Source organism: Marmota monax, unplaced genomic scaffold (assembly GCF_021218885.2).
Source record: "Marmota monax isolate L192 unplaced genomic scaffold, Marmota_monax_Labrador192_F-V1.1 WCK01_AAM20220418_F8-fsc00087, whole genome shotgun sequence".
Classification (NCBI taxonomy): Eukaryota; Metazoa; Chordata; class Mammalia; order Rodentia; family Sciuridae; genus Marmota; species Marmota monax.
The window spans coordinates 7,753,175-7,776,690 of record NW_026693476.1 but is presented as its reverse complement, the minus strand read 5'-3'; the positions used below and the strand labels follow the sequence as shown (position 1 = coordinate 7,776,690).

Sequence of the window (23,516 nt, the reverse complement as noted above, 5' to 3'; positions counted from 1 at the left end):
AAGAGAAGCAGAACTTAATTCCAGTTAATCATCCTACTCCTCCCCAGGAAGTAATAGTTAAGAACTATGAAGAATGTATTCTTTCCCTGCCCTAACTCTGGGAGATCACATGACTACACATTCCCATGAGAACAGAGTTCAGGATTAGCAAGAATGAAATACAGAAGCTTTACTTAGAAATATTTTGCCCATATTCAAACTGCCCCAGTTTTACGTGATTTTCCCTAATTTAAACTTGCAAAGTTCCTAAGTATATAATTGATTATATTTTGTTTCAATACAATCAGTAATTTATCTGATTTTAAATGGCAGTGGCCAGTTAAATCCAACCCAAGGAGTAAAGAAACATTTACCTTCATCTCTAAGTAACTATTCTGGGAACTGAAGAAGCAGAGAAAGAGCTGTGGGCTAAGCTGATACTGATAATTCACAGAAGTGAAATGTGTCTAAGTGCAGATAACATAAAAGCTTCAAAAAAGACAGGCAAACAATGCCTAAACTCTTTATTTAACCAATCAGTATTTCTAATCCTCTCCCTGATGCTGGATTTCAAAATCTTAGGAGTCTACAAATACAGCAGACTTCCTATATCCAGAGAAAGGGCCCAGAGGCAGGTCAGTTCTCAGGCTGCTTTGGGGTAGCAAAGGTGACAAAGATGTCTCTGTAAGAGTCTATGTCAGTTTTCTAACTTCATGGAAATGATTTAAACTCTCCACCACCCTAAACTTCGCTCTGTGAAGCTATGCCAGGAAAACATATTTCATAAACACAAAGCCATGGGGGTCAGGGAGGCATTATACCAGCACTAGCCAAACTTTTTATTCAGCCAGAAAAAATGGACTTCAATTCAGTTTAATGGCAAGGAGCTGTGCAAAACTGCGGTGAGTGTACCCTATCTCTTTGTCAAGTAGTTGGGCTGGATTTTTGCAAATGGAAGCATTTCCTGTAATAATGGTAAATCAAGCTCCATTAAAAAAATTTAAAGCTGTACCTATCTTTAAGTAGCCTAAGAGCTTCCAAGAACCCAGGGATGCCCACATCCCATACCCAACTCAGACACAGCCAATTCATAGAAAACTACACGGGAAGCATAAAATCCTTTTGTCAATTTTTTTTGTGGGAAGGGATGTGCTTGAGAAAGATGGAAATCAATTCTTTTTAGTCTCCCCCAGAACCAAACACTATAGATCTTCATGTACACTGAGGTACACATATAATATCCTTTTGCAAGAAAGTTTTTCCTTCCTGTGACTATAGGATACCAAAATCCAGCCTCCTTCACACTGAGAAACAATGCCTATGAACTACACAGATCTAGGGTATAAACATCCAAGGCTCCTCTGTTGTCTCACAAACGGAGGGGTCAGAGACAAAGGAGTGGATTCTTAGGAGGGGTTTATTTTCTTTCTTAAATCCAATCTACTCAGCAACACTTTCAGATCCAGGGGCTGGGAGAGGTTCTGTTGGCACAATATGGTGGATGACCTGATGGTCCCAGCCCACTGTGGTGAGGAGGGAGTGATTGAGCGGAGACCAAGTAGCATCTCTCACAAAATCTCTGTGGGCTCGGCTTCTAAACCTAGAAAAAAGAAAAGTGGGGGGGGAAATGTTTAACATGGTTGAAACAAGAAGAAAAAGCAGACCTGAAGAAGAAAGAGAACCCAACACCCAGGGCACATTGTTTGATGTATTAGATACATTTCACCATCTGTATGGCCTCATCATCAGGAGAGTAGTGTAGCTATCCACAGTGGATGTCATCAGTCATCCAATCCAGTCCTCTATTTTCATAGATGAAGAAATGGTGGATAGAGTGAGGTAGTGATGTGGGCCAGCGTTAGGCAGCAAATCACGGCAAAGAGGGATGTACAACTCAGATCATCTGTCCAGTGCCTTTTACCCTAGAGCAGGATGCATTTCATATCCACATTCTCCATGTGAAAAGGGTAGACTGCCCACTGTGGGAGGGGGCTGGAATGCTTCTTGCACCAAGGACCCTCAAATACAGATGGAGAAATATTCCTCTAAAGAGGCAATGCACTTTTTTAAAGAGAAAAAGGACCTGCTTGTCCATTGTTCCCCCTCCCAGATGTGTAGCCCTCCTGTTACACTTACACCTCAGAAAGGCTTGAGTCCAGCACAGCAAGTGAGCAGTCTTCACTGAGAGAGGCCAAGAAAGGAACACTAGGAGAGGGCACAGAAGGACATGAAAAGTAAAGTCCACGACTCTAAGACAAAGCCCCAAATGGGCTGGTCCCAGCCAACTGTAAACTGACCCAGAGGAGAAGGCAGCCTGATTCTCACTCTTGGTTAAAGTCTCACTACCAAGTTCCAGGGAAAGATAAGGGAAATGGAGCAAAACCAGGGTTCACAATCATCCTGGCAATGAACCATCCCATCTGGTCCTTCTACTGTTTTAGCGAGAACCCAGGCTTTTTCAACCACAGTCCTAGAACCCCAAAATCATTTTGGATGTTGAGCAAGAATGAGACCATATTTCAGCCATTTTCAGAAAACCCAAATAAGGAACCTACAGTCTGTACAACCCAAATAAGCAACTACAGTCTCAAGAGATCTTTGATACTTGGAAACCTCAGTTAGAGCACAGCCTACCTTACAGAACAACCATATCATCTAATGCTTTGCCAACATATGCATTCCCCCCACCCCCTCACCAGCCCGTTCATATCCACCAGACCTCTGATGACAAAGAACAGTACCTGTGTGGGGAGAAGACTAGCCCAGTGACACACTGGGAGTGCACCGCTGAGCTGAGGGAACAGCTTGCATTTTTGGTGTCCACAAGGGAGACAGTCCCATTCTCATCACCTATATAAGAGAGCATGTCACAAGTGATTAAAAGTATGGGCTTTGGGGTAAGCCAGAATGAGATTTGAATCCTACTTTCTCAAGCTTGAATAAGTTAACCACTCTGAGTACTGGTTTCCTCTTTAGCAAAGTGGAAACAATAAGTCACTGGCTGGCCATGAAAATTAAGATGAAGTAGTTATGATTTTAGTCCCAAATTGTTACAATATGCAAGCCTCCTTCCCATCACAGCACCATAACCACCCACAGTAGAACAAAATACACTACCTAGCAATCCACTCACTTTGTGGCTAATTTCTAGCCATGCCCAGAATAGGGGAGCCAGAGTAATCAGGAATCCAATCAACTGGGAAAAAAAAATCATCATCTCCAAGGTTAAACTAAAATGAGCACAATTTATCTAGTGTCCAAATGAATCAGTGACATCACATAGCAACAGTACGTGCAACATGGATTAGCTCTTCCTCATCCTCCCCTTCCCAGAGTCAATATGCAATCCGGCACGCTGCCTTACCAAAGACAAAGACTTCACTTTGTTGAGGATGCCAAGCCAGGGAGGTAGGAAGGTAGCCAGGGGCATTGCAACCTGCAAAAAAAGAGAAGAGAGGTTTGGAACAGAACTCAGAACTCAGAAGAAGCAATTTCTCAAAGCAGTCACTCTAAATCCCAGGAGCACTACTTTTCTTTTTCCCAATCCCTCATGCAGTCATGTCCTCATCCTTGAATCTAATAACCTATATTTATCCATCAGTTTTCTGCTGTTTGTGGGCATGAGTCACAGGAAAGTTTCAAGCACAATGCATAAAATAACAATTCTAGCCTCTTTGTTCAGCTTTGCAGAGTAAATTGCCCACCCAGGAACCAGCCCTTCTTGGTACTCATTGCACAGAATGAAGCTAGCAGAGCCTCAGCAAGAAAGGAGATCATATCACTACGTCACTGTAACTGAGTACCTAGAAACTTTGCTTTGATTCTGGCAAAAAAAAAAAAAAAAAAAAAAAAAGGCTCTTCCAGGTAGCTTTCTAGTCCCAGCCTCCCACCTCTGGCTCTCAGACTCACCTATCTGTGATGCTGGCTTGGGAGAGCGGGTATCCCATAGTAAAATCCTATTATCCTATGAGGAGAAACCGAAAAAAAGGCTTCAGAATCTAAAGAAGCAGCTGTTGGACAGGTTGTAGTTGGAGGAAAGAGGTTATATCTCACCTCACTGCAGGAAAGAAACATGGAGTCCTTGTGGGGAGAGGCAGCAACACAGGTGACCTGTCCAGCATGAGCTGTAAAGGACAGAGAGAATCATGACAGAGAAGAGACAGGGAATATTACAAGGCCAGCCTAGATAAAACCAAGGGGCAAGAGGGTGTGAAAAACAGACCTGGTCTCATGATCCAATTTAACAATTTTGTGGGGGCTTATGGATTAGACAAATCTAAGAGGAAAGGTTGATAAATTATACAACCTAAAAGAGCCAGAAGAAAAGTGAATTAGTAAAGATGACGAAGAAGAAATTAGAGCCTTGGTAAGAACAGTGAAGGCATTCTCAATTAGAATATCATGAATGTAGGAGCTAAATAATTCCAGGAAAGCAGTTTTCATACTGGAATACACATACCTCGAGTAATATACAAAAACTTTCAAGGCAGTTGTGGATGTTGAGAGTTTTAAGCAAATCAATTCCTCCCATGTTCTTTTTCCTAAAATTGAACTGTCTGTACTTTCAAAATCACGCTCCAACCACTTGATAAAAGGAACATATACCTCTTGCCTAGCCCATATCTTCCCATGGTACAATGCTCAGGTGTATAAAAATCTAAAAGTCCAAAACTAAGCGTCAAAAGGAAATTTTCCCTAAGAGCCAAAGAACAAAAAAAGTATCTAGGTAAAATTCAGTAAATGGGACTGATCTTGTTTCAGCAACACCACAAGTTTTTAACTTATCTCCCTGTTTCTACTGATGAGAAATGAAAAATAAGATAGATGGTTGTCATAAAGACACATTTAACAAGCTTCTCTTTTTACAAATGAAGTCAGACTTTTTCTGATTGAAAATGAAGTTGAATTTGGCCAACTGATTTAACAATGCAGATTGTTTTTTGCCATTAGGTTATTTGATAAATGTTTTACATAAATGGGTTTACTCTGCAAATCCAAAATTTTGACAAACATATGCTTGGAATAAGCATACAATAAATCATATGCCAGAAATTATCTTCTTTGCAACTACTTAAACTTAAAATCTTCCAAGGATCAATTTAAAAAATATATAAGGAAGTGTAGCTTTTAATCTTATTAAGAGATCTACATGCAGAAAAATTTTCAAATCATTGCTACTTATTAACTAGAGGTTGTAAAAACTACCATACCTAAAGTCATTTAACCAAATTTTCCAAGGTAGTCTGAATGTAGCCTTGTCTCAAGGATAAAACTACCTTCCATAGTTGTTTCCTAGCCACGGAAAGACAACAGGATGGTTAAGTCAGAAGGAACATATAGCTCACTTGAAAAAAGGCAAAGCTCTGGACAAACACCATGGCAGTATACAAAAGATGAAGAATATATGATTCCTCTACCTCAAAGAACTTGGAATTCACTGGGGAATAAGACATAAACACAAAGTACTGATGAAGAAGATGAAATGGGGAATGTGCTCCCAAAAAGTTCAAATTAACCAAGAATATACCATATATTCAAGAAATAAAAAGCAAGCCGGGTGTTGTAGCACAGCCTGTAATTCCAGCTCAGGAGGCTGACAGGGGGATCAGGACCCCAAGTTCAAGGTCAGCCTCAGCAACTTAGCAAGACCCTAAGGAACTTAGCAAGACCCTGCCTCAAAATGAAAAAACAAAAAGGGCTGAAGATGTGGCTCAGTGGTTAAGCGCCACAGGTTCAATCCCTTGTACCAAAAAAAAGTACAGGAGATTTTGAGCACTAACACTTATTGTTTGACTACCTATCACTATTTTCAAGTACAGGATATGTATGAGTTTGTGATTTTATTTTGGCCCATGCTGAATTAAACACTTAGAAACTAGAAGTAGAAGGTAAAAGAATTAAGCCCTTGAAAGAACCACATGATTCTAAATTCATAGCCAAACATACATTAAAACTCTAGCCGTTATTTTATAAAGAATGGCTACCTGGGGCTGGGGTTGTGGCTCAGAGGTAAAGCACTAGCCTAGCATGGGTGAGGCACTGGCTTTGATCCTCAGTACCACATAAAAATAAAATAAAGATACTGTGCCCACCTATAACTAAAAAACAATTGAAAAAATGGCTAACCAAACAAAGTCAACTGCTAACACTGTTAATAAAAAAGAGCAACATTAAAGAACAGCACACACACATTAATGGCACACTCCAGAAAGCAGACTATTTATGGAAATGAATATTCAAAAAAATTCAATATTCAAAATCTCAGGGCTTATTCTGTGAGAGTGTCAAGAATCTACTACACCTGAATTAAGCTACTGCAGTATTCTGGAAGGAGGAATGACAGCAAAAGGGCCTGAATTTCCCAACAAGAAAATGGGACTTTAATCTGCAAGAAAACAATAAAGGACCAACAAGCCAAAGATTATAGATGGAGAGATGAACCACCATCTGTAGGAGGCAAAGCCTAAAACTGAATCAGGCATAAAAGATGAATAAGAAGGTAATTTACCAAATTGAAAAAGACTCAAAAGACCTTGGTGAACAGCTGATAGTGGGGAAATAGGAGGAGTAGAAGAGGACAGAATGTGAACCTTATGTATCTATGTAGTAAAGACAGTCAACAGAAATAAGGTAACTGAGAAAGAGATATGGAGTAGGTATTGGAGACTGACTACAGTTTTAGGGAAAAAGCTACCAGGCAGAAAAACAAAAATCATCCTAATATCTAAGCAAAGATTAAAGATCCTAAATGAGTGAATAAAAACAAGACAGCTAAGACCAGGCAAGGAAGCAATACATACCTCGATATGAATTCAAAACTATCTGCTGAGCAAGGTCCCAAATCTTGATGCTAAAAAGCAAAAGAAACAGGAAACAGAAACTTAATCTTGACATATACTATCAATGCAAATATGAACATCCTTTACCCAACATGTCCCATGTCTTTGCCTCCTGGATTCCCACCATTGTCTATTTACAATAGATTGTCAAATCTCTAAGGAAATCTTATAAACATGCTGCAATTTAGTAACTGGGTTCTTATATTGAGCGCTAAACATTACTTAATGAGATTAAGGATACTAAAGACACCCAAAGGAAGCTTAAGAAACAGGAATGATGAGACTGAGACCCACCAGAAGTCTTTGCTACCACTGACAGCTTGTGTGCCAGAGCTCAGGACACTGACTGAAGACACAATGTCATCATGCTCATACTTGCAGAACTTGCTGACAATAAGTGTCTCATTCTCATCCAGCTCCCATAATTCAACAGCACCTGTTGGGGATGGAGTTGGGTGAGATGAAGGGGTGAGGGATACATTAGCTTGGATCATACAAAGACAGTAATTCACATCTAGGATTCAAGCAGCCATTGTCACTAAACTAACAAAGTTATTCCTATAACAGCAAGGTTGACATTGAGGACTTAGCTAGCCAACTTCCAGGTCATTTGGTTTTATCCTGCCTTTCTGTTTTGCAAATAACAGCCTAGTCAACTATGTGGGGAAAGCTGCTAGAAAAAGGCAGGGAATGCTGAACTAGTCTTTGAAATCCACTCTTCTCCTTCCAGTGAGAAAACACTGGAAAATCAGTTTCCAGGGGACAAGGATAAAGTCTACATAATTGTCTACACAGTCCACTGATGTTAACCCTTCCCAATTAATCAGACACTAATATTTGCTGAACTATTTCAATAAATGTCATGCAGTCTTCATGTTCAAGTTCAACTGTCAGAGATGCTCGATCTTTAGTGTCCTACTTCTCCATTTGATCAATGCCTGCCAACTTCTAAATGTGGCGTTTTTTAAATGCCAACCCTCCATTGCTGAGGCTGACATTCAAAACAAAACAAAACAGCAGAATGGAGAGAAGTAAAAGAAAAAGGGAAGAAATGGGATGACAGGTAGCACAGTCTGACTTCAGCACCATCTTCAAAATCAAGATTATCCTTGGTCTGGACTGCGGAAGTCAGACAGATTACAAACTGTTTCTTAATTTTGTTATGGATTTTTCTAGGAACCTCCATCAGGCAATTTTAGAACTGGAAAAACATACTTTTCATCTACACTACAGTTCGCGTTTGGAACAACATTCTTAGCTGCTTTTCACCTAGTTCGCGTTTGGGGCAACACTGTCAGCTCCTCCAAGCACTGAGTAAGGGGAAATCAAAGACTGATCCCAGCTGGACCCTAAGCCTACATTCCATCTGGGCGGGGCGTGGTGGGGAAGATAAAGGGAATGACCTCACCTGAATCAGAAGCCACGAGGATACCTCTCTCCCCGACCCAAGTGAGGTCGGCCACTCCGGCCTCCGTCTGGACTCCAGCGGAGCAGAAGCCTTCGTTGGGGGCAGCACACGGGTCCTTGAAAAGCCAGAGGGAGCCAGCCCAGCAGCGGCCACTCAAGCTGGAGGCCCCGAGCAGAAGCGCCCCATCTAGGGGGGGTACAATCTGTCAGCGTGACGGGGTGGATGGGCTCGTCTCCATGGTGACCGCACAGAACAGCACGCGGGCCGGGTCTGGATCGGAGCTCGGGAATGTGGGGCGGGGTTGGGACACTTCGAAGGCGCAAAGCAAGGATCAGGACGGCACGTGGGATGGGGCGGGTTGGGAGGGTCAGTCCAGGGTGGGGCGCCCCGGGGCCTGGGCGTGGGAGCTCCCAGGCCCGGGATCTCGGCTCACCAGACCGGTACCGCGCAGCCTCCAACTGCCGTTCCATACAGGCGGGCGCATTAGGGGGAAGGTTCCACTCCCGGGCAGCCGGGGCTACTAGGGGTGGCGGCGTTTCCTTTCGCATCTCCACGGTTCCAAATCCAACCTAAACCCAAACTGTAAGTCTCCGCTATTCAGCTCGAGCAGCAACCCACACGTGTTGCACCTCCGGGCCTCCGCCCCTCTGGAAGCGATGGCAACTCTACTTCTCGCGAGAATTGCTTCTATACTTCCATCCTTCTTTCGGTCGGCCGCCCTCCTGCTACAGGTTCTCAGAGCATTGTGCCTATTCTCGCGAGAAGAAGAAGGGGCGGGGGATCGCCAGAGGAAAGCTGAAGAGGGCGCGATATTCTCTTCTCGCGAGACTTGTAAGCGGCCATCTTCCTCCTGCCCCTGACAGTCTCTTCTTGGGGTCACAGGGACACGAAGCCTGGTGCGGGGACTTTTGGTGACCATGCTCTCCCGGGTGGTATTTTCTGCCGCCGCCAAAGCAGGTGAGAGGTGTAGACCCGGGTCTGGGCTAGCGGGGTAATTGGAAAGAAGAGTGTCTAGAGGTCACAGGGAGGGGAAAAGTGGGTGAGAAAAGCGGAGCGACATTTGGGCCTGAGTGGGGAGTGATCGCTGCACTGGGAAGAGGGTACAGGGTCTCTCGGGGCACTGGAAAATGGTGCATGGCTTGTAGTGTTCCGGCTGCTCGGAGACTGAGCACGGGGCAAACTAAATTTCATATTGACTTTGCTTACCTGCATCTTCTGTATCTGCAGCCCCCTGTCTCAAGAATGCAGCAGTCCTAGGACCAGGGTAAGTATGAGGAGTGTAGTTCTCTCTTTTGCCCTTGTTTACCACCTCATTCCATTCTCTGTTTCTTCCTCTTAGCTTTAGGTCAGATGTTACCTTTTTGCATAATTTTGAGACACTTCAAACATGTTCCTGTAACTGCCAGGAACGTTATCATATCACCTAATGACAAAGACTTTAAGAGAATAAGTATCTTACTAGACCAGAAACTGTTTGATGTCTTCTATGCCCCGCCCCTCTCCCTGTGACCTTCAGCTACACATAGCTGACACAGCCTAAATAGAGCGTACCCAAGCCAAATTTTGTAAAATAATAAAGTGAATCGTGTTGCTTTCAGTGCCCCCTCCCCCCGCAATTCCTGCTTTTACTGCTGGATCCTAAGAATCAGAGAAATCATTAATTGATTCAGTAAATGTTTCCACTCCATAACCATAAGTGCAGTAACGTGTAAGGCTGAACTCTCCGGCAATCTAGGCATAGAGGCAGCTATTGAGTACTGTTTTAGAATGAGGGTTCCTAAGGTAGAAAAGGTTATACTTGGCTCACCACTTAGTAATTGTGAGATCTTATTTTGCACACCTGTAATAAGATATAATAGTACATTGTGGTTTATGAGGATTAGGAGACTTGATTCCTGTGAAACTAAAAACACCTGCTAATATTTACTAAGCACATACTATGTGCCAAGCATACTATTAAAATTATTTCCTCAAACATGTCAGTTTGGAACTGGGGATGCAGCTCAGTAGGAGAGCCCTTGCATACCATATGAAGCCCTAAGTTCCATCCCCAGCACCACCAGAAAAATGTCAGTTTTCTTTGAGATTTCTTTTTTAACTCCCAGACTTAATCCTAAAGCTTGCAAAATTTGATAACTACCTTTTAGCTATAATATGCTACTTCTAATTTATCAGAGAAAAAGAACATATTAAAATTATTGCGATATAGGTAATAGGTTAAATAACTGTGTATAAAAGATATAAAGAACATCCTTCATTTTCTTTCAACACTCCATCTCCAGCACATCAGCAAGCCTCTTCCTTCAGATTATGTTTTGATACTGACAACTTCTTCCATTACCACTAGTACTGAAGTGTGAACCATCATAATTTTCACCTAGCCTGTTTTCAATAGCTTTTTTTTTTTTTTGTACTGGGGATTGAACCCAGGGCTGCTTTACCACTGAACTACATCCTCAGCCCCCTTTTTTTTTTTTTTTTTTTTTTTACTTTGAGACAGGTTCTCACCAAGTTGCTGAGGCTGGCCTGGAACTTGTGATCTTTCTGTCTCAGCCTCCCAGGTCTCTGAATTACAGGTGTGCACCACCACACCTGACTTTGTGTCTCTGTTCTTGTCCCAGTAGAACCCATTTTTACATTAACTAGAGGGATTATGTCAGACTCCATCTGAAACCTTCAGAGCTCCTATTCCACTTGAAATAAAATGCAAACTAAGCATAACCCAGAAACCCCAACATGAATCAGAACCATCCTACCTCTTGATTTCATCTTATTACTTTTTTTTTTTAAGCTCATTTTTAAGTTATACAGGCCTTGCTGTTTCTCTGAACTACCAAGCTCATCCTCACCTTAAGGTCTTTGTGCCCGTTGTTCTCTCTTTTCCCCAGTTTGTCAAATGTCATCTGACCTCCTACCATAAAGTCTTTCTCCTCCCTTGCTTCCTATGTCCTAACCTTCCATTTTCCATTTTCTTCACAGCACTGATAGCTGTCTAAAATTGTATATGGACATGCACATACTTCTCACATCCCCATGAGAATGTTGAAGACTAGGACTTAAGTCTGTTCATTGCTGTGTTCCTAGTGCCTGGCATAAGTAGAAAGTCAGTGTTTTGTTGATTAAGTGAATAAATGTTAGCCGAGGTGTGGGGATGCCTTTATAAAGTATATGCTTGAGATGTTCTGAAGACTGGTTGATTTTGGCAATCATCATTAAAGAAAAGGCATACCAGGCAGAAGGAGCAGCATAAGGCAAATGTTAAGTATTTCCATACGGATGGTGGTAGGAAAATGAGGTTTAAAACTTGACAGGTACTGTGTCATGTATGCTATATTTAGTTTATTTTCTGTAGGTAGAAGAGAGCCCATTGAAGAGTTTTCAAGTCAAATTTGCATTTTAGAAACATTGGCAGATAATATAAAGGGGATAGATTTAAGGAATATTTAACAAGAAGCAGAGAGATCAGATTTTGAATTCTTACAATAAATTGAGAAAGAGATGATACAACCTTCAACTAATGCAGGCAATTGGGGAGAGGATTTGTGTGACCTAAAGCAATTTCTCCAGTGCTATAATTTATGTCAGTGGTTTTAAATGTGGGGAAGTTTTGCTCTCCACGGGACATAAGAATAGTTTACAAATCTATTGATTAATGGTTCAAGCCCAGTACTGGCTATATTTAGAATATTGTTGGAAGAAAAGTGGGGTAGGACTGATCACACACACCTGGGATAAGAAGTGGATTTATTGTCAGGAGCCTGACAAGGCAGCTCTGCACATAAAGAGGGACAGCAGCAGCAAGCGAGAGAGAGCAGTGGCAACACCCCCTTGAATGTTACTTTTATAGGCTAGAATCATGGCCACGTGCCAGAGGCAGGTTTAGTCTTGACTGACATAGTAAGCATCTCCTGATCTTGTGGAAGGCAAGTTTGTTTCTTGGGAACAGAGACAGGCACTTTTCCTGTCTCAAAGGGGGAACAGGGAAACTGGCATGTCTCTTTATCTTATCAAGGAGAGAACAGGGAAAGCAGTACATCCCCATCTCAGGGGCCAGTAAGTTGTCTCCTATCTCTCACTAAGAGAACAGGGAGAGACCAGCATGTCTCCAGGCCAGTAGGTTTTATCTTGGGCTACTTTATATTTCTTGGGAATAAGAATAGTATTCATAAAGTGGGGGTGGGAAGAAGGAAGATGGCTGCAATTATACTAACAATTGTGTTCAGTTCTGTATACCTCATTTAAAAAAAAAAAGTAGATTCCTTTTTGTGGTAAGTAGTCAGGATTGTGATGGAACTGAGATATTTAACCCAGATATATGAGTATTATCTTACATAGACGTTCCAAGGATGTAACTGAATTTAAAGATGAACATAATTAGAGCCCAATATTGAAAGTTCTGTTTTACATAGTTCACACATTGTTTCCTGATTCACAGCCCAACAAAAGGAATATTCAAAAAGTTCAAAGTTCAGGAACTTACAACACAGCAGGCATGGAATAGCTATCTATTTAAATAGAACATTACTATTGGCTAAGCATCAATCTAAGCACATTATATATTAACTCATTCCTCAAAACAATGGGTTTTGGTTTTTTGTTTGTTTGTTTGGTTTTTGTTTTTTTGTTTTTTGCAGCTTACATAAGAGAAATCTGAGATTATAAAAGCTTAAAGTTAACGAAGTCGGATCCTAGGCCAATGTGGTGAAGATTTGAGCCTAATTTTTCTTCTATTAGGCACAGGGTCTCTGTTTTAGTGCCTAAGTCTTTGATCCATTTGGAGTTGATTTTTGTGCAGGATGAGATAGAGGTTTAATTTTATTTTGCTACATACGGATTTCTAGTTTTGCCAGCACCATTTGTTGAATACGGCTGTCTTCGCCAATAAATGTTTTTGAGCCCTTGTCATATGAGATAACCATATTTATGTGGGTTTGTCTCTGTCCTCTATTCTGTATCATTGGTCTACAAGTATATTTTTGGTGCCGATACCATGCTGTTTTTGTTACTATAGCTCTATAGTATTGTTTAAGGTCTGTTATTGTGATGCTTCCTGCTTCACTTTTCTTGCTAAGGATTGCTTTAGCTATTCTGGGTCTCTTATTTTTCCAAATAAATTTCATGATTGCTTTTGCTATTTCTGTGAAGAGTGTCATTGGGATTTTAATAGAAATTGCATTAAATCTGTATAACGATTTTATTAGTATAGCTACTTGACAATATTAATTTTGCGTATCCAGGAGCATGGGAGATCTTTCCATCTTCTGAGGCTTTCTTCAGTTTCTTTCTTTAGTGTCTGTAGTTTTCATTGTAGAGGTCTTTCACCTCTTTTGTTAGATTGATTCCCAGGTTTTTGTTTTGTTTTGTTTTTAAGGCTATTGTGAATGAAGTAATTTTCCTAATTTCTCTTTCAGTGAATTCATAGCTGATGAATAGGTATGTGTTTGATTTATGGGTGTTGATTTTTGTCCTGCTACTTTGCTGAATTCACTTACTAGTTCCAGAAGTTTTCTGGTGGAATTTTTGGATTTTCTAGATGTAGAATCATGTCATCAGTAAACAGTTGTAGTTGGAGTTCTTTAATTTCTTCCTTTTGTCTATTTGCTCTAGCTAAAGTTTCAAAAATGATGTTCAATAGAAGTGGTGAAAGAATACATCCTTGTCTTGTTCCAATTTTTAGCAGGAATGCTTTCAATTTTTCTCCATTTAGAATGATGCTGGCCTTTGGTTTAGCATATATAGTTTTTACAATGTTGAGGTATATTCTTACTGTCCCTAGTTTTTCTAGTGTTTTGAACATGAAGGTGTGCTGTATTTTGTCATATACTTTTTCTGCATCTATTGAGATAATCATGATCCTTGTATTTTAAGTCTATTAATACGAAGAATTATGTTTATTGATTTCTGTATGTTGAAACAACCCTGCATCCCTACAATGAATACCACTTGATTATGGTGCACTATCTTTTTATTGTGTTTTTGTGTGCAATTTGCCAGAATTTCATCAGGTATATTGATCTGAGGTTTTCTTTCTTTGATGTGTCTTTGTCTGGTTTTGGTATCAGGGTGATATTAGCCTCAGAGAATGAATTTGGAAGGGTTCCCTCCTTTTCTATTTCATGGAATACTTTGAGGAGTAAACAATTAATGTGAGGAGAGAGCCTACAGATGGGAGAAAATCTTTCTCACATGCACTTCTGATAAAGCATTAATCTCTAGCATATATAAAGGTCTCAAAAAACTTAACACCAAAAAAAAAAAAAAAAAAACCCACAAATAACCCAATCAATAAATGGGCTGAGGAACTGAACAGACACTTCACAGAAGTATAATTGATCAACAAACATATGAAAGTGTTCATCATCTCTAGCAATTAGAGAAATGCAAATCAAAACTACTCTAAATTTTCATCTCACTCCAGTCAGAATGGCAATCATCAAGAATACAGCAACAATAAATGTTAGCAAGGATGTGGTTAAAAAAAAAAAAAAGGTATATTCATACATTACTGGTGGTACTGCAAATTGGTGCAACCACTATGGAAAGCAATATGGAGATTCCTCAGAAAATTGGAAATGGAGCCACCATTTGACCCAGCTATCCCTCTCCTTGGTTTATACCCAAAGAACTCACATCAGCATATTATAGTGATGCAGCCACATCAGTGTTTATAGCAGCTCAATTCACAATAGCTAAACTATAAAACCAACCCTAGGTGTCCTTCAATAGATGAATGGATAAAGAAAATGTGGTATATATGCTCAGTGGAATTTTACTCAGCTTTAAAGCAGAATAAAATTATGGCATTTTCCAGTAAATGGTTGGAGTTGGAGACTATCATGCTAAGCAAAATAAGCCGATCCCCCCAAAACCAAAGGCCAAATGTTTTCTCTAATATGCAGATGCTAATTCACAGTAAGGTGTGGGGGGTGGGGGCACTAGGGAAGAATAGTGTTACCTTAGATTAGGAGGAGGGGATGTGAGGATAGGAAAGATGGTAGAATGAAATAGACATTATTACTGTATGTATATATGTGACTACATGACCAATATGATTCTGCAGCATGTACAGAAAAATGAGAAATTATATCCTATCTATGTATGATATATCAAAGTGCATAAATGCATTTTACTGTCATGTATAACTAAGACAAATTTAAAAAAATTTTTTTAAAAAGAAAGCTTAAAATTACTTGCTAAAAGTCAAGTAGCAGGTCTAGGATCTTAACCTAGAGAGCTTACCTACAGAATCCATTTTCTTATGTATTTTACTGCTTAATAATAGACAAAGTGCTAGACGGGTGATCTATGAGGCTTATAGAAGGGATTCCAGTATTGGGTGCTAGTTTCAGAGTGTAAGTCATTGTCCTTGTCACACCTAACCCTTTTATTTTTAGTCCATTCTTTTCCCATTATGATAATGAGAAATTGCCTCAGTCTTCAATCCCACTCATTGTTTCTGCTGATTGTTCATACATTGTATTTTCTTGGAAGAAGAGGTTTAAAATTTGTACAATTATTACCCATAGGGTATTGCAGGCAACAAGGATCTTTCATACTGGGCAGCCATGTCTTGCTCCTCTACCACCTCTTCCTGAATATGGAGGAAAAGTTCGTCTTGGGCTGATCCCTGAGGAATTCTTCCAGTTTCTTTATCCTAAAACTGGTGTAACAGGTGAGCATATGTCCAGTGTTTAATAGTATATTTGGATGGTAGCACTAAAATCTGGTCAGTTGGGTTTTTTTTGTTTAGTTTTGGTTTTGTATTATTAGTCAATAGGAAAGCAGGTTTTGAATGAGACTTTATCCTTAGTCCTCTACTAAGTGGAATACCATCCAAACTGCTTTTTACCCTGGTCATCCTGACATTTGCATATTTGGCTGTTTCCTGGAGCTTAGATACTCACAACTTAATCAGAACTCTCTTCATGCTTCCAGATCCTGCCTTCTAAGTTCATTTCTTCTGGGGTTATCTCTTATTGGATGTTGCACTATCCACTTAAAAAATCATCCTCTATACTGTTCTTTACTCAATTCCAACAAAACAATTCTCAGGAAGTCATAACTACTATAATTCCAAAATATGTCCATCTCCAAACCATTTTTCTCTCCCTCTTCCCCTCTGCCATCATTTCTGACCTGTTCTATTTCGATATACCCTGCTTCCATTCTGGTCAGTTGTTTTTGAAAAAGAAATTTTGAAGGTGATTTAGTATGACATTTAGGTGCTCTGACTTATCTTTGGAATGAATTTATTTGGTATTTTTAACTTAATTTTATAACATTATTTCCATTTGTTGTGATATACCAAATTTTTTGAATGCCAGTTCAATGCTAAGCACTATTCTAGGCACACTGTCAGATAATAAAAAGAGCTATGGATAAAAATATAATCAAATAAAGCAGAAGAGACTACTAAATGTTGTGTGCATACAAAAACAAATTGTACCATCATTTTCAGTTCTTATAAAAAAGCAGAAACTTTCAAAACCTTATATCTTTATAGTGAATATGACTTCACATAACAGTACTAAATTCTTTCAAGATTTCTTGAGGATTTACAGGATTTCTATGAAGACATTTTTATTACCTAGAAGAACTAGAAAAATAATTTGCTGAGGCTGTTTTCTTGAACCTGGGTTCCCTGATTAAGTCAGCCTTCTTTCTTTCTTTTCTTTTTTTTTTTTTAATTTTTTGATATTTATTTTTTAGTTTTTGGTGGACACAACATCTTTATTTTTTTATGTGGTGCTGAGGATCGAACCCAGCGCCCTACGCATGCCAGGCGAGCACGTTACCACTTGAGCCACATCCCCAGCCCAGCCTTCTTTCTATACTGCCTTTCTTATTGTGTCTGATTAAGTTTAGGATTCTTTCTGTTACATGCACTGCCTTTCTTGCTGTAAGTAAGTACTGTTGTGACCAGAGCATTAGAAATCAAAGGTGTTTTTTAACCCTAGTGTTAGATGATTAAAATGTTATATATGATAGGCCTTTCTTGCAAATTTACATTTAAACTTATGTACTAAAGGGGATTTTTTAAGACTATACTTTCAGGGATCATTTCTATAGTATGTTACTAAAGGGGATTTTTTTTTTTTTTAAGAAACTTGGAACTTTGTATGAGAAATTGGTAAAATGTATTTGAGACTGTAACTCTTTTACTCCTATTATATATCCTAACATTGTTATTACTAGTGCTGCCCAGAAACACTGTAAAATGCTACTCTAAAGCCTTCTTGTCCTAGCTTGACATCTTCTGAGGCACAGAAAAAAAGCCTAAAGAAATGTTTGTGTCTTTTCAGAACTCATAAGCTGGTCTGGTTTTTTGTTTTAAAGATAACTATATTTGAAACTTTATTATTAGATGTTGTAGAAGTTGAGCAGAATTCTGATAGTCTTCCTTTTATGTACATATGACTTCATTTTAGTTGTTTCTTGCTTGTTTCCTATGTCAGATTGCAATTTAGTAAAATATAGGAAAGGAGTAGATAAACTTTGTCCTGTTCAATGTTCCCATTCAATAAATAATACAATTTACTGGACATATGACTTCAAGAAAGTATCCTGACATCTTTGTAGAAATAGTTCCTGTTTGTTAAGTTATTCTGCTAAGTGCTTCATATACTTTATTTCTCACTTTCATCAGTCCTTTCATCCATTCAATTCTGGTGTTTTGTTTTTGAATGTGATTATTTTAAATCATTACTAAATTTTGCTTTCAAATAATTAAATGTAGAAGTATCTTTATACCCTGCTTTATTTATATTTATATTTAAATATTTAACATACTTAAATATAACTCTTTCTTCTTTTAGGACCCTACATGCTTGGAACTGGGCTTATCTTGTATTTTCTATCCAAAGAAATATATGTGATTACCCCAGAGACCTTCTCTACCATATCAATAGTGGGGTTACTCGTCTATGTAATTAAAAAATATGGTGCCTCTATTGGGGAATTTATTGATAATCTCAATGAGGTAAGAATCATAAACTTTATTTCCCATTTTAGTCTATAGCAGAAACATCAAGGCCTTCTAATGATATTTTTTATATGAATGGAGAGGAAGAACATATAGAAAAAAATCTGTGTTAGTATTAGTTATCAATCTGAGATAATTTTTTTTAAACCTACTAAACTCTCCAAATTTTCCATAGTTTTGTTCATTCAACAAGATACTATGTAACTCTTACGTTAGGACACTTCTTTTTAACAATTTATGTATTCCCATTTGTTTCTTTGTGGATTTTTTCATATGTTTTTTCACATATGAGGGGTATAACTTTGGGGAAGCATAAAATGAATCTAGTTTTGTAAGCCTTGGTGCTTTCACTGATCTTTTTTGTTAATATCATAATTACAGCAAAAAATTGCACAACTAGAAGAGGTGAAGCAGGCTTCCATCAAACAAATCCAGGATGCAATTGAATTGGAGAAGTCACAGCAGGCACTGGTTCAGAAGCGCCACTATCTTTTTGATGTCCAGAGGGTAGGTTTCACTAGTTTCTAAGGAAAATGAAATTATTCATTTGTATGCGTTAAAAAAAAAACGAGCTACCAGGCACGGTGGCGCACACCTGTAATTGAATGGCTCCAGAGGCTGAGGCAGGAGGGTTGCGAGTTCAAAGCCAGCCTCAGCAACTTAGTGAGGTGCTAAGCAATTTGAGACCCTGTCTCCAAATAAAATACAAAAAAGGGCTGGGGATGTGGCTCAGTGGTCTTGTGGTGCCCCTGAGTTCAATCCCCAGTACCAAAAAAAAAAAAACAAGGAAACGCAGGGCTAGGGATACTGTTCATTGGTGGGACACTTGCTTAACATGCGTTAAGGCCATAGATTTGATCCCCAACACCGCAAAAGAAAAGAAAAATCACAATCTCTTAATGAGGAATAATTTAATAACTATATTGGGCGTATTTTATTTAGAAAAGAGAAGATTGGGATAGAAGTTGGCAATTACAGCCATTTAGACATTTAAGGATTGTCATCAAAAAATAATTTTAAACTATTATAAAAATAATTTAAATAGTTATTCTAAAGTTAGAAACAGTAGAAGTTCTAAAAGAACCAAAAGGTTCCACACAAAAGGAAAATAGTCATGAAGTTACAGCTAGTTAAAAAATGCATACACTAAGAAAGGCCAAGTATTTCATACAAACTTGATATAAGAAAATCTTACATATGTGCTCTAAGAAAACCTGATACCTTACATTCAAATTCACAAAGAAAATTCAGGTAGTATTAGTACTTTTTTTTTTTTTTTTTTTTTTTTTTGAGAGAGAGAGAATTTTAATATTTATTTTTTAGTTTTTGGCAGACACAACATCTTTGTATGTGGTGCTGAGTATCAAACCCGGGCCGCACGCATGCCAGGCAAGCGCGCTACCGCTTGAGCCACATCCCCAGCCCACAATATCTTTATTTTATTTATTTATTTTTATGTGGTGCTGAGGATCGAACCCAGGGCCTCACATGTTCTAGGCGAGTGCTCTACCTCTGAGCCACAACCCCAGCCCAAAAGTCAATAATTTTTTGGTCTGGTTTCAGTACCCTTTGCATCAGAGTTGGTGTAAGTCTTTGGGCCAATTCCAAGACTTATGAAATCAAAACCTCTGTTAGGGGCTAAGAATCTGTATTCTTTTAAATAGGGTCCCTAAAGCACATAAATGTCTTAAAATCTTAGAAAATATTAAAGCCTCTTTCTATATATATTGAGGTTAAAATTAGAGAATGCTTCTTGTCTCATGTATAGTACTGCTTCAGCACACACACACGGATATGTAGATTGTACCCTTTTTTAAAAACCAAGTCAGAACTTGTAGCTTTTTCATAAGTCATATGACAGTCATTTAATATATATTTGTTGAGTTCTTCCTATGTGAATACTGTGGTGGTTAAGGCAGGGTATAGAAAATATATTGGAGAAAGAAACAAAATTTCTACTTTATACAGTTTATTTTCTAGCCAATCGGGGAAGAACAGAAATAGTTGAGTAGATGTAAATGTCAATGGGTAGTAAGCACCAGGAAGGACAGTAAATTAGTGTTGTTAAATCAGTGTTAAAGCAAAAGAGATTATAGGATGAGGGAGTTACTATTTTGTAGGGTGGTCAGGAAAGGCCTCTATTTGAGCAGAAAGAAATGGTGGTACAAGCTATGTGAATTTCTGAGGAAATAATATTTCAGAAAGAAGGAAAAAATAAGTGCAAGGGCCCTAAACCCTGGAAGTTTTCTTGGTATAGTCCTGGAAAAGGTCAGGAGGTCAGTGCAGCTAAGGCAGGATGAGTGACGGGAAGAATAAAAGGAAGTAAGGAAGAGAGTGGCCAGAGGATAGACTTTGTAGCCTGACTGCCTGTATTCGGATCTTGGCTTCACAATTTATTAGCTCTGTAACCTTGGGCAAACTCCTCAACTTTTTGCCTCAGTTTTCTCTCTAAAATAGATATGACAGTAACTATCCCATAAGTGGTTTAAGATTTAATTGAGGGGCTGGGGATGTGGCTCAAGCGGTAGCGCGCTCACCTGGTATGCGTGTGGCCCGGGTTCGATCCTCAGCACCACATACAAATAAAGATGTTGTGTCCGCCGAAAAACAAAACAAAACAAAAAGATTTAATTGAATTGACACACAAGAGTGTTTAGAACATGGCACGTACTCAAAAACGATTAGCTATTATTTGACTAATCGAATATTTGCACATAAGTAAAAAGACAAATGTACAATCTTTGCTGCATTATTTGTTGAGAAAAAATTAAAAGACCTAATTTATTAATAGAACTTGGTTACATGAGTCATAGAACACCAATATGGTAAAATCCAATTAACTTAAAATTAAAGTGGGCTTGCATTTCATAGCTAATAAAAGTGAAGTACATATACCAGTTTAGTAAATATTTCTGGGAAAGAATACAAGAAATAAAGGAAAATGGTAGCCTGTGGGGGAGCTGGGGAAGACTTTTTCCTTAACCGCCTATACTTATAAATACATTTTTACCACATGCTGTTATAATTATTTTTACTATATGTTATATTAAAATAACAGGAGAGAGACATTCTAACTGTATCCTCAGAGCAGAAGTATTACTTTAAACATGCAAACATTATTCATCATTTCTTAATTTTTCTCCAGAATAACATTGCTATGGCCTTGGAGGTTACTTACCGGGAACGGCTACATAAAGTATACAAGGAGGTAAAGAATCGCCTGGATTATCATATCTCTGTGCAGAATATGATGCATCGAAAGGAACAGGAGCACATGATAAACTGGGTAGAGAAGCACGTGGTACAGAGCATCTCTGCACAGCAGGTATGTGATTTTGTAGCTTTTTCTAGTATCTCTCAAAGCAAGTTTCTGATAATGCTTTTTAAAGGTAGAAATAGCTAAAAATGAGTCTTAAAATGTAACATAAGCCCCTTCCATTTCCTAATTCCACAATCTCCATTCCATTTCCATTTTTCTAGCTAAGTCTTAATTCATCTATTTTGAACACAAATGTTTTCTACTATTGAACAGAAATGTTTTCTGTTAATTGCTTAAACCGTATTTGTTTTTTCTTTTCTTTCTTTCTTTCTTTCTTTTTTTTTTTTTTTTTTTTTTTTTCTTTTTGAAGGGGGTTAGTTGGTTGTTGTTGCTGTTTGTGTTCTTTATTTACTTAGGACTTGATTTCCTCTTTCCAAGATAATAGCACTGAATATTGACCAGGCATTTCTGGTCATGTCCTACATAACCTATACAAAATCAGAACAACAATGCCATCATCTGGCTCAGGTCACACTCCTATAATCTCAGTGACTTGGGAAGCTGAGTCACAAGTTTCACAAGTTCAAGGCCAGCCTTATCAACTTAGTGAACTCTGTCTCAAAATGAAAAATAAAAAAGCACTGGGTATATAGCTCAGTGGTGTGGTGTACCAGATTCAATCCAAAAACAAAGCCTATCAAAATTTGATGGGCTGTTTTTATTTATTGATTTTTAAATAAATTGTTTTTACGTAAAAGTTACATACATGCTTATTAAAAGAACTTGAAAAAATAGCCAGACACAGTGGCACGCACCCATAATCCCAGTGACACAGGAAGATTGCAAGTTCAAGGCCAGCCTCAGTAACTGAGCTAGCGAGACCTGTCTCAAAAAATAAAGTCCCCAGTACCCTCCTTTAAAAAAAAAGAAAAATACAAAAAAAAAAAAAATAGAAAACTACTGCAGTCTGGCTGGGCACAATTCAGGAGCCACTTGTCAAGCAGAAATGAACTTTATTTTTAGAACGCACACACCACACCAAACTAGCTCTTCAGGAATTCCCTCAGAGCCCAACTGCCACCACCCGCTTCCAGCGAGCCACTCAACCCCCACTCCTCCCACTCTTGAGGCCGATTGGCTGGGTCGCATGGGCGGAGCCAAAAGAGGCCCCCAATGAGCAGCTCCGTGGTCTGAAAGGGCAGGGAAACAGCCCAGTGAGCATCACTCAGAGGAGCAAATCAGCTGGCAGCTGGAAGTTTGCTGGGGCTGCTGTGAGCCAATCAGCTGGAAGTTTGCTGGGGCCACTTCGGCTGTGGCTCTCAACAGAAAACTGATAATTATTTTCATTCATTCTTAGCATTTTTTGTATTACTAGTGCTTATCGGGTTGTTTTTTTCAAGGATCAGTTACAAGCCAACATTAGGGACAGTTGACTATAGGAGTATCTGTCTTCAAATTCTAATTTTATTTCTAAATTTTTCTAGTGGTCTTAACTATATTAAACCAGTATCATCTTGAGTTTCTGGTCTTATAGGAAAGGTGTTTTTTAGAATTATAATTTTTATACTCTGCCATGTAGGTTCTAACTAGATTTCTCTTTCTTTATCACAGGAAAAGGAGACAATTGCCAAGTGCATTTCAGATCTCCAGCTGCTGGCAAAGAAGGCTCAAGCACAGCCAGTTATGTAAATGTATCTGTCCCAGTTGAGACAGCTACACACAATTGACTGAATAAATGAAAACTAGTCTACATGACAAAATCTTTCTCTATTGCTGTCTACTGAAATTACAGTTTACCTTTCCTAAAAAAGAAAAGTTCTTTTAATGAGAAAGCTAAATCTGTTGGCCAGTCAGATAGTTCTCATCATTACCCTGCATTTTGAGTTGTTCTTTGATTACTTTTGAAAAAGCAATATGCTTTTATTAAAACATTGCCTGGTGAACAATTACCAAGTAACAATTTGAATTTATAGTTAATCCCATCATCTTATAATAAATTGATGATTAAAACAAGATTTTTCAAGTTTTGTAATTCTCTGAGGTATAATT

The 23,516-nt window shown here is 38.8% G+C and overlaps 2 protein-coding genes and 1 pseudogene across 4 annotated transcripts; 2 read left to right on the top strand and 1 right to left on the bottom strand.

Annotated features, from left to right (window-relative positions):
• Nucleotides 1-486: 486 nt before the first annotated feature.
• Wdr77 (WD repeat domain 77) lies at nt 487-8,980 on the bottom strand. 3 transcript variants are annotated; one of them, XM_046458216.2, is made up of 11 exons: nt 8,660-8,980; nt 8,227-8,412; nt 7,113-7,254; nt 6,780-6,829; nt 4,033-4,103; nt 3,889-3,943; nt 3,344-3,415; nt 2,721-2,829; nt 2,116-2,184; nt 1,504-1,579; nt 487-1,448 (listed from the first exon to the last, which is right to left on the bottom strand). In XM_046458216.2, exons 1-11 carry the CDS (start codon nt 8,772-8,774, stop codon nt 1,386-1,388), a joined length of 1,008 nt encoding a protein of 335 aa, XP_046314172.1. In that variant the 5' UTR covers nt 8,775-8,980; the 3' UTR covers nt 487-1,385. The 3 variants fall into 3 exon arrangements, 2 of the variants coding, with proteins under 2 accessions (XP_046314172.1, XP_046314171.1); XR_006854762.2 differs by adding an exon at nt 1,699-1,901 and having other exon boundaries at nt 1,379-1,579; XM_046458215.2 differs by having other exon boundaries at nt 487-1,579; nt 8,660-8,976.
• A 51-nt stretch (nt 8,981-9,031) lies between these two features.
• Atp5pb (ATP synthase peripheral stalk-membrane subunit b) lies at nt 9,032-23,480 on the top strand. The gene is made up of 7 exons (XM_046458217.2): nt 9,032-9,183; nt 9,454-9,490; nt 15,753-15,898; nt 18,042-18,205; nt 18,590-18,715; nt 21,354-21,533; nt 23,079-23,480. Exons 1-7 carry the CDS (start codon nt 9,144-9,146, stop codon nt 23,154-23,156), a joined length of 771 nt encoding a protein of 256 aa, XP_046314173.1. The 5' UTR covers nt 9,032-9,143; the 3' UTR covers nt 23,157-23,480.
• Nucleotides 17,265-17,340, top strand: LOC124102056 (small nucleolar RNA U3; annotated as a pseudogene).
• Nucleotides 23,481-23,516: the final 36 nt, after the last annotated feature.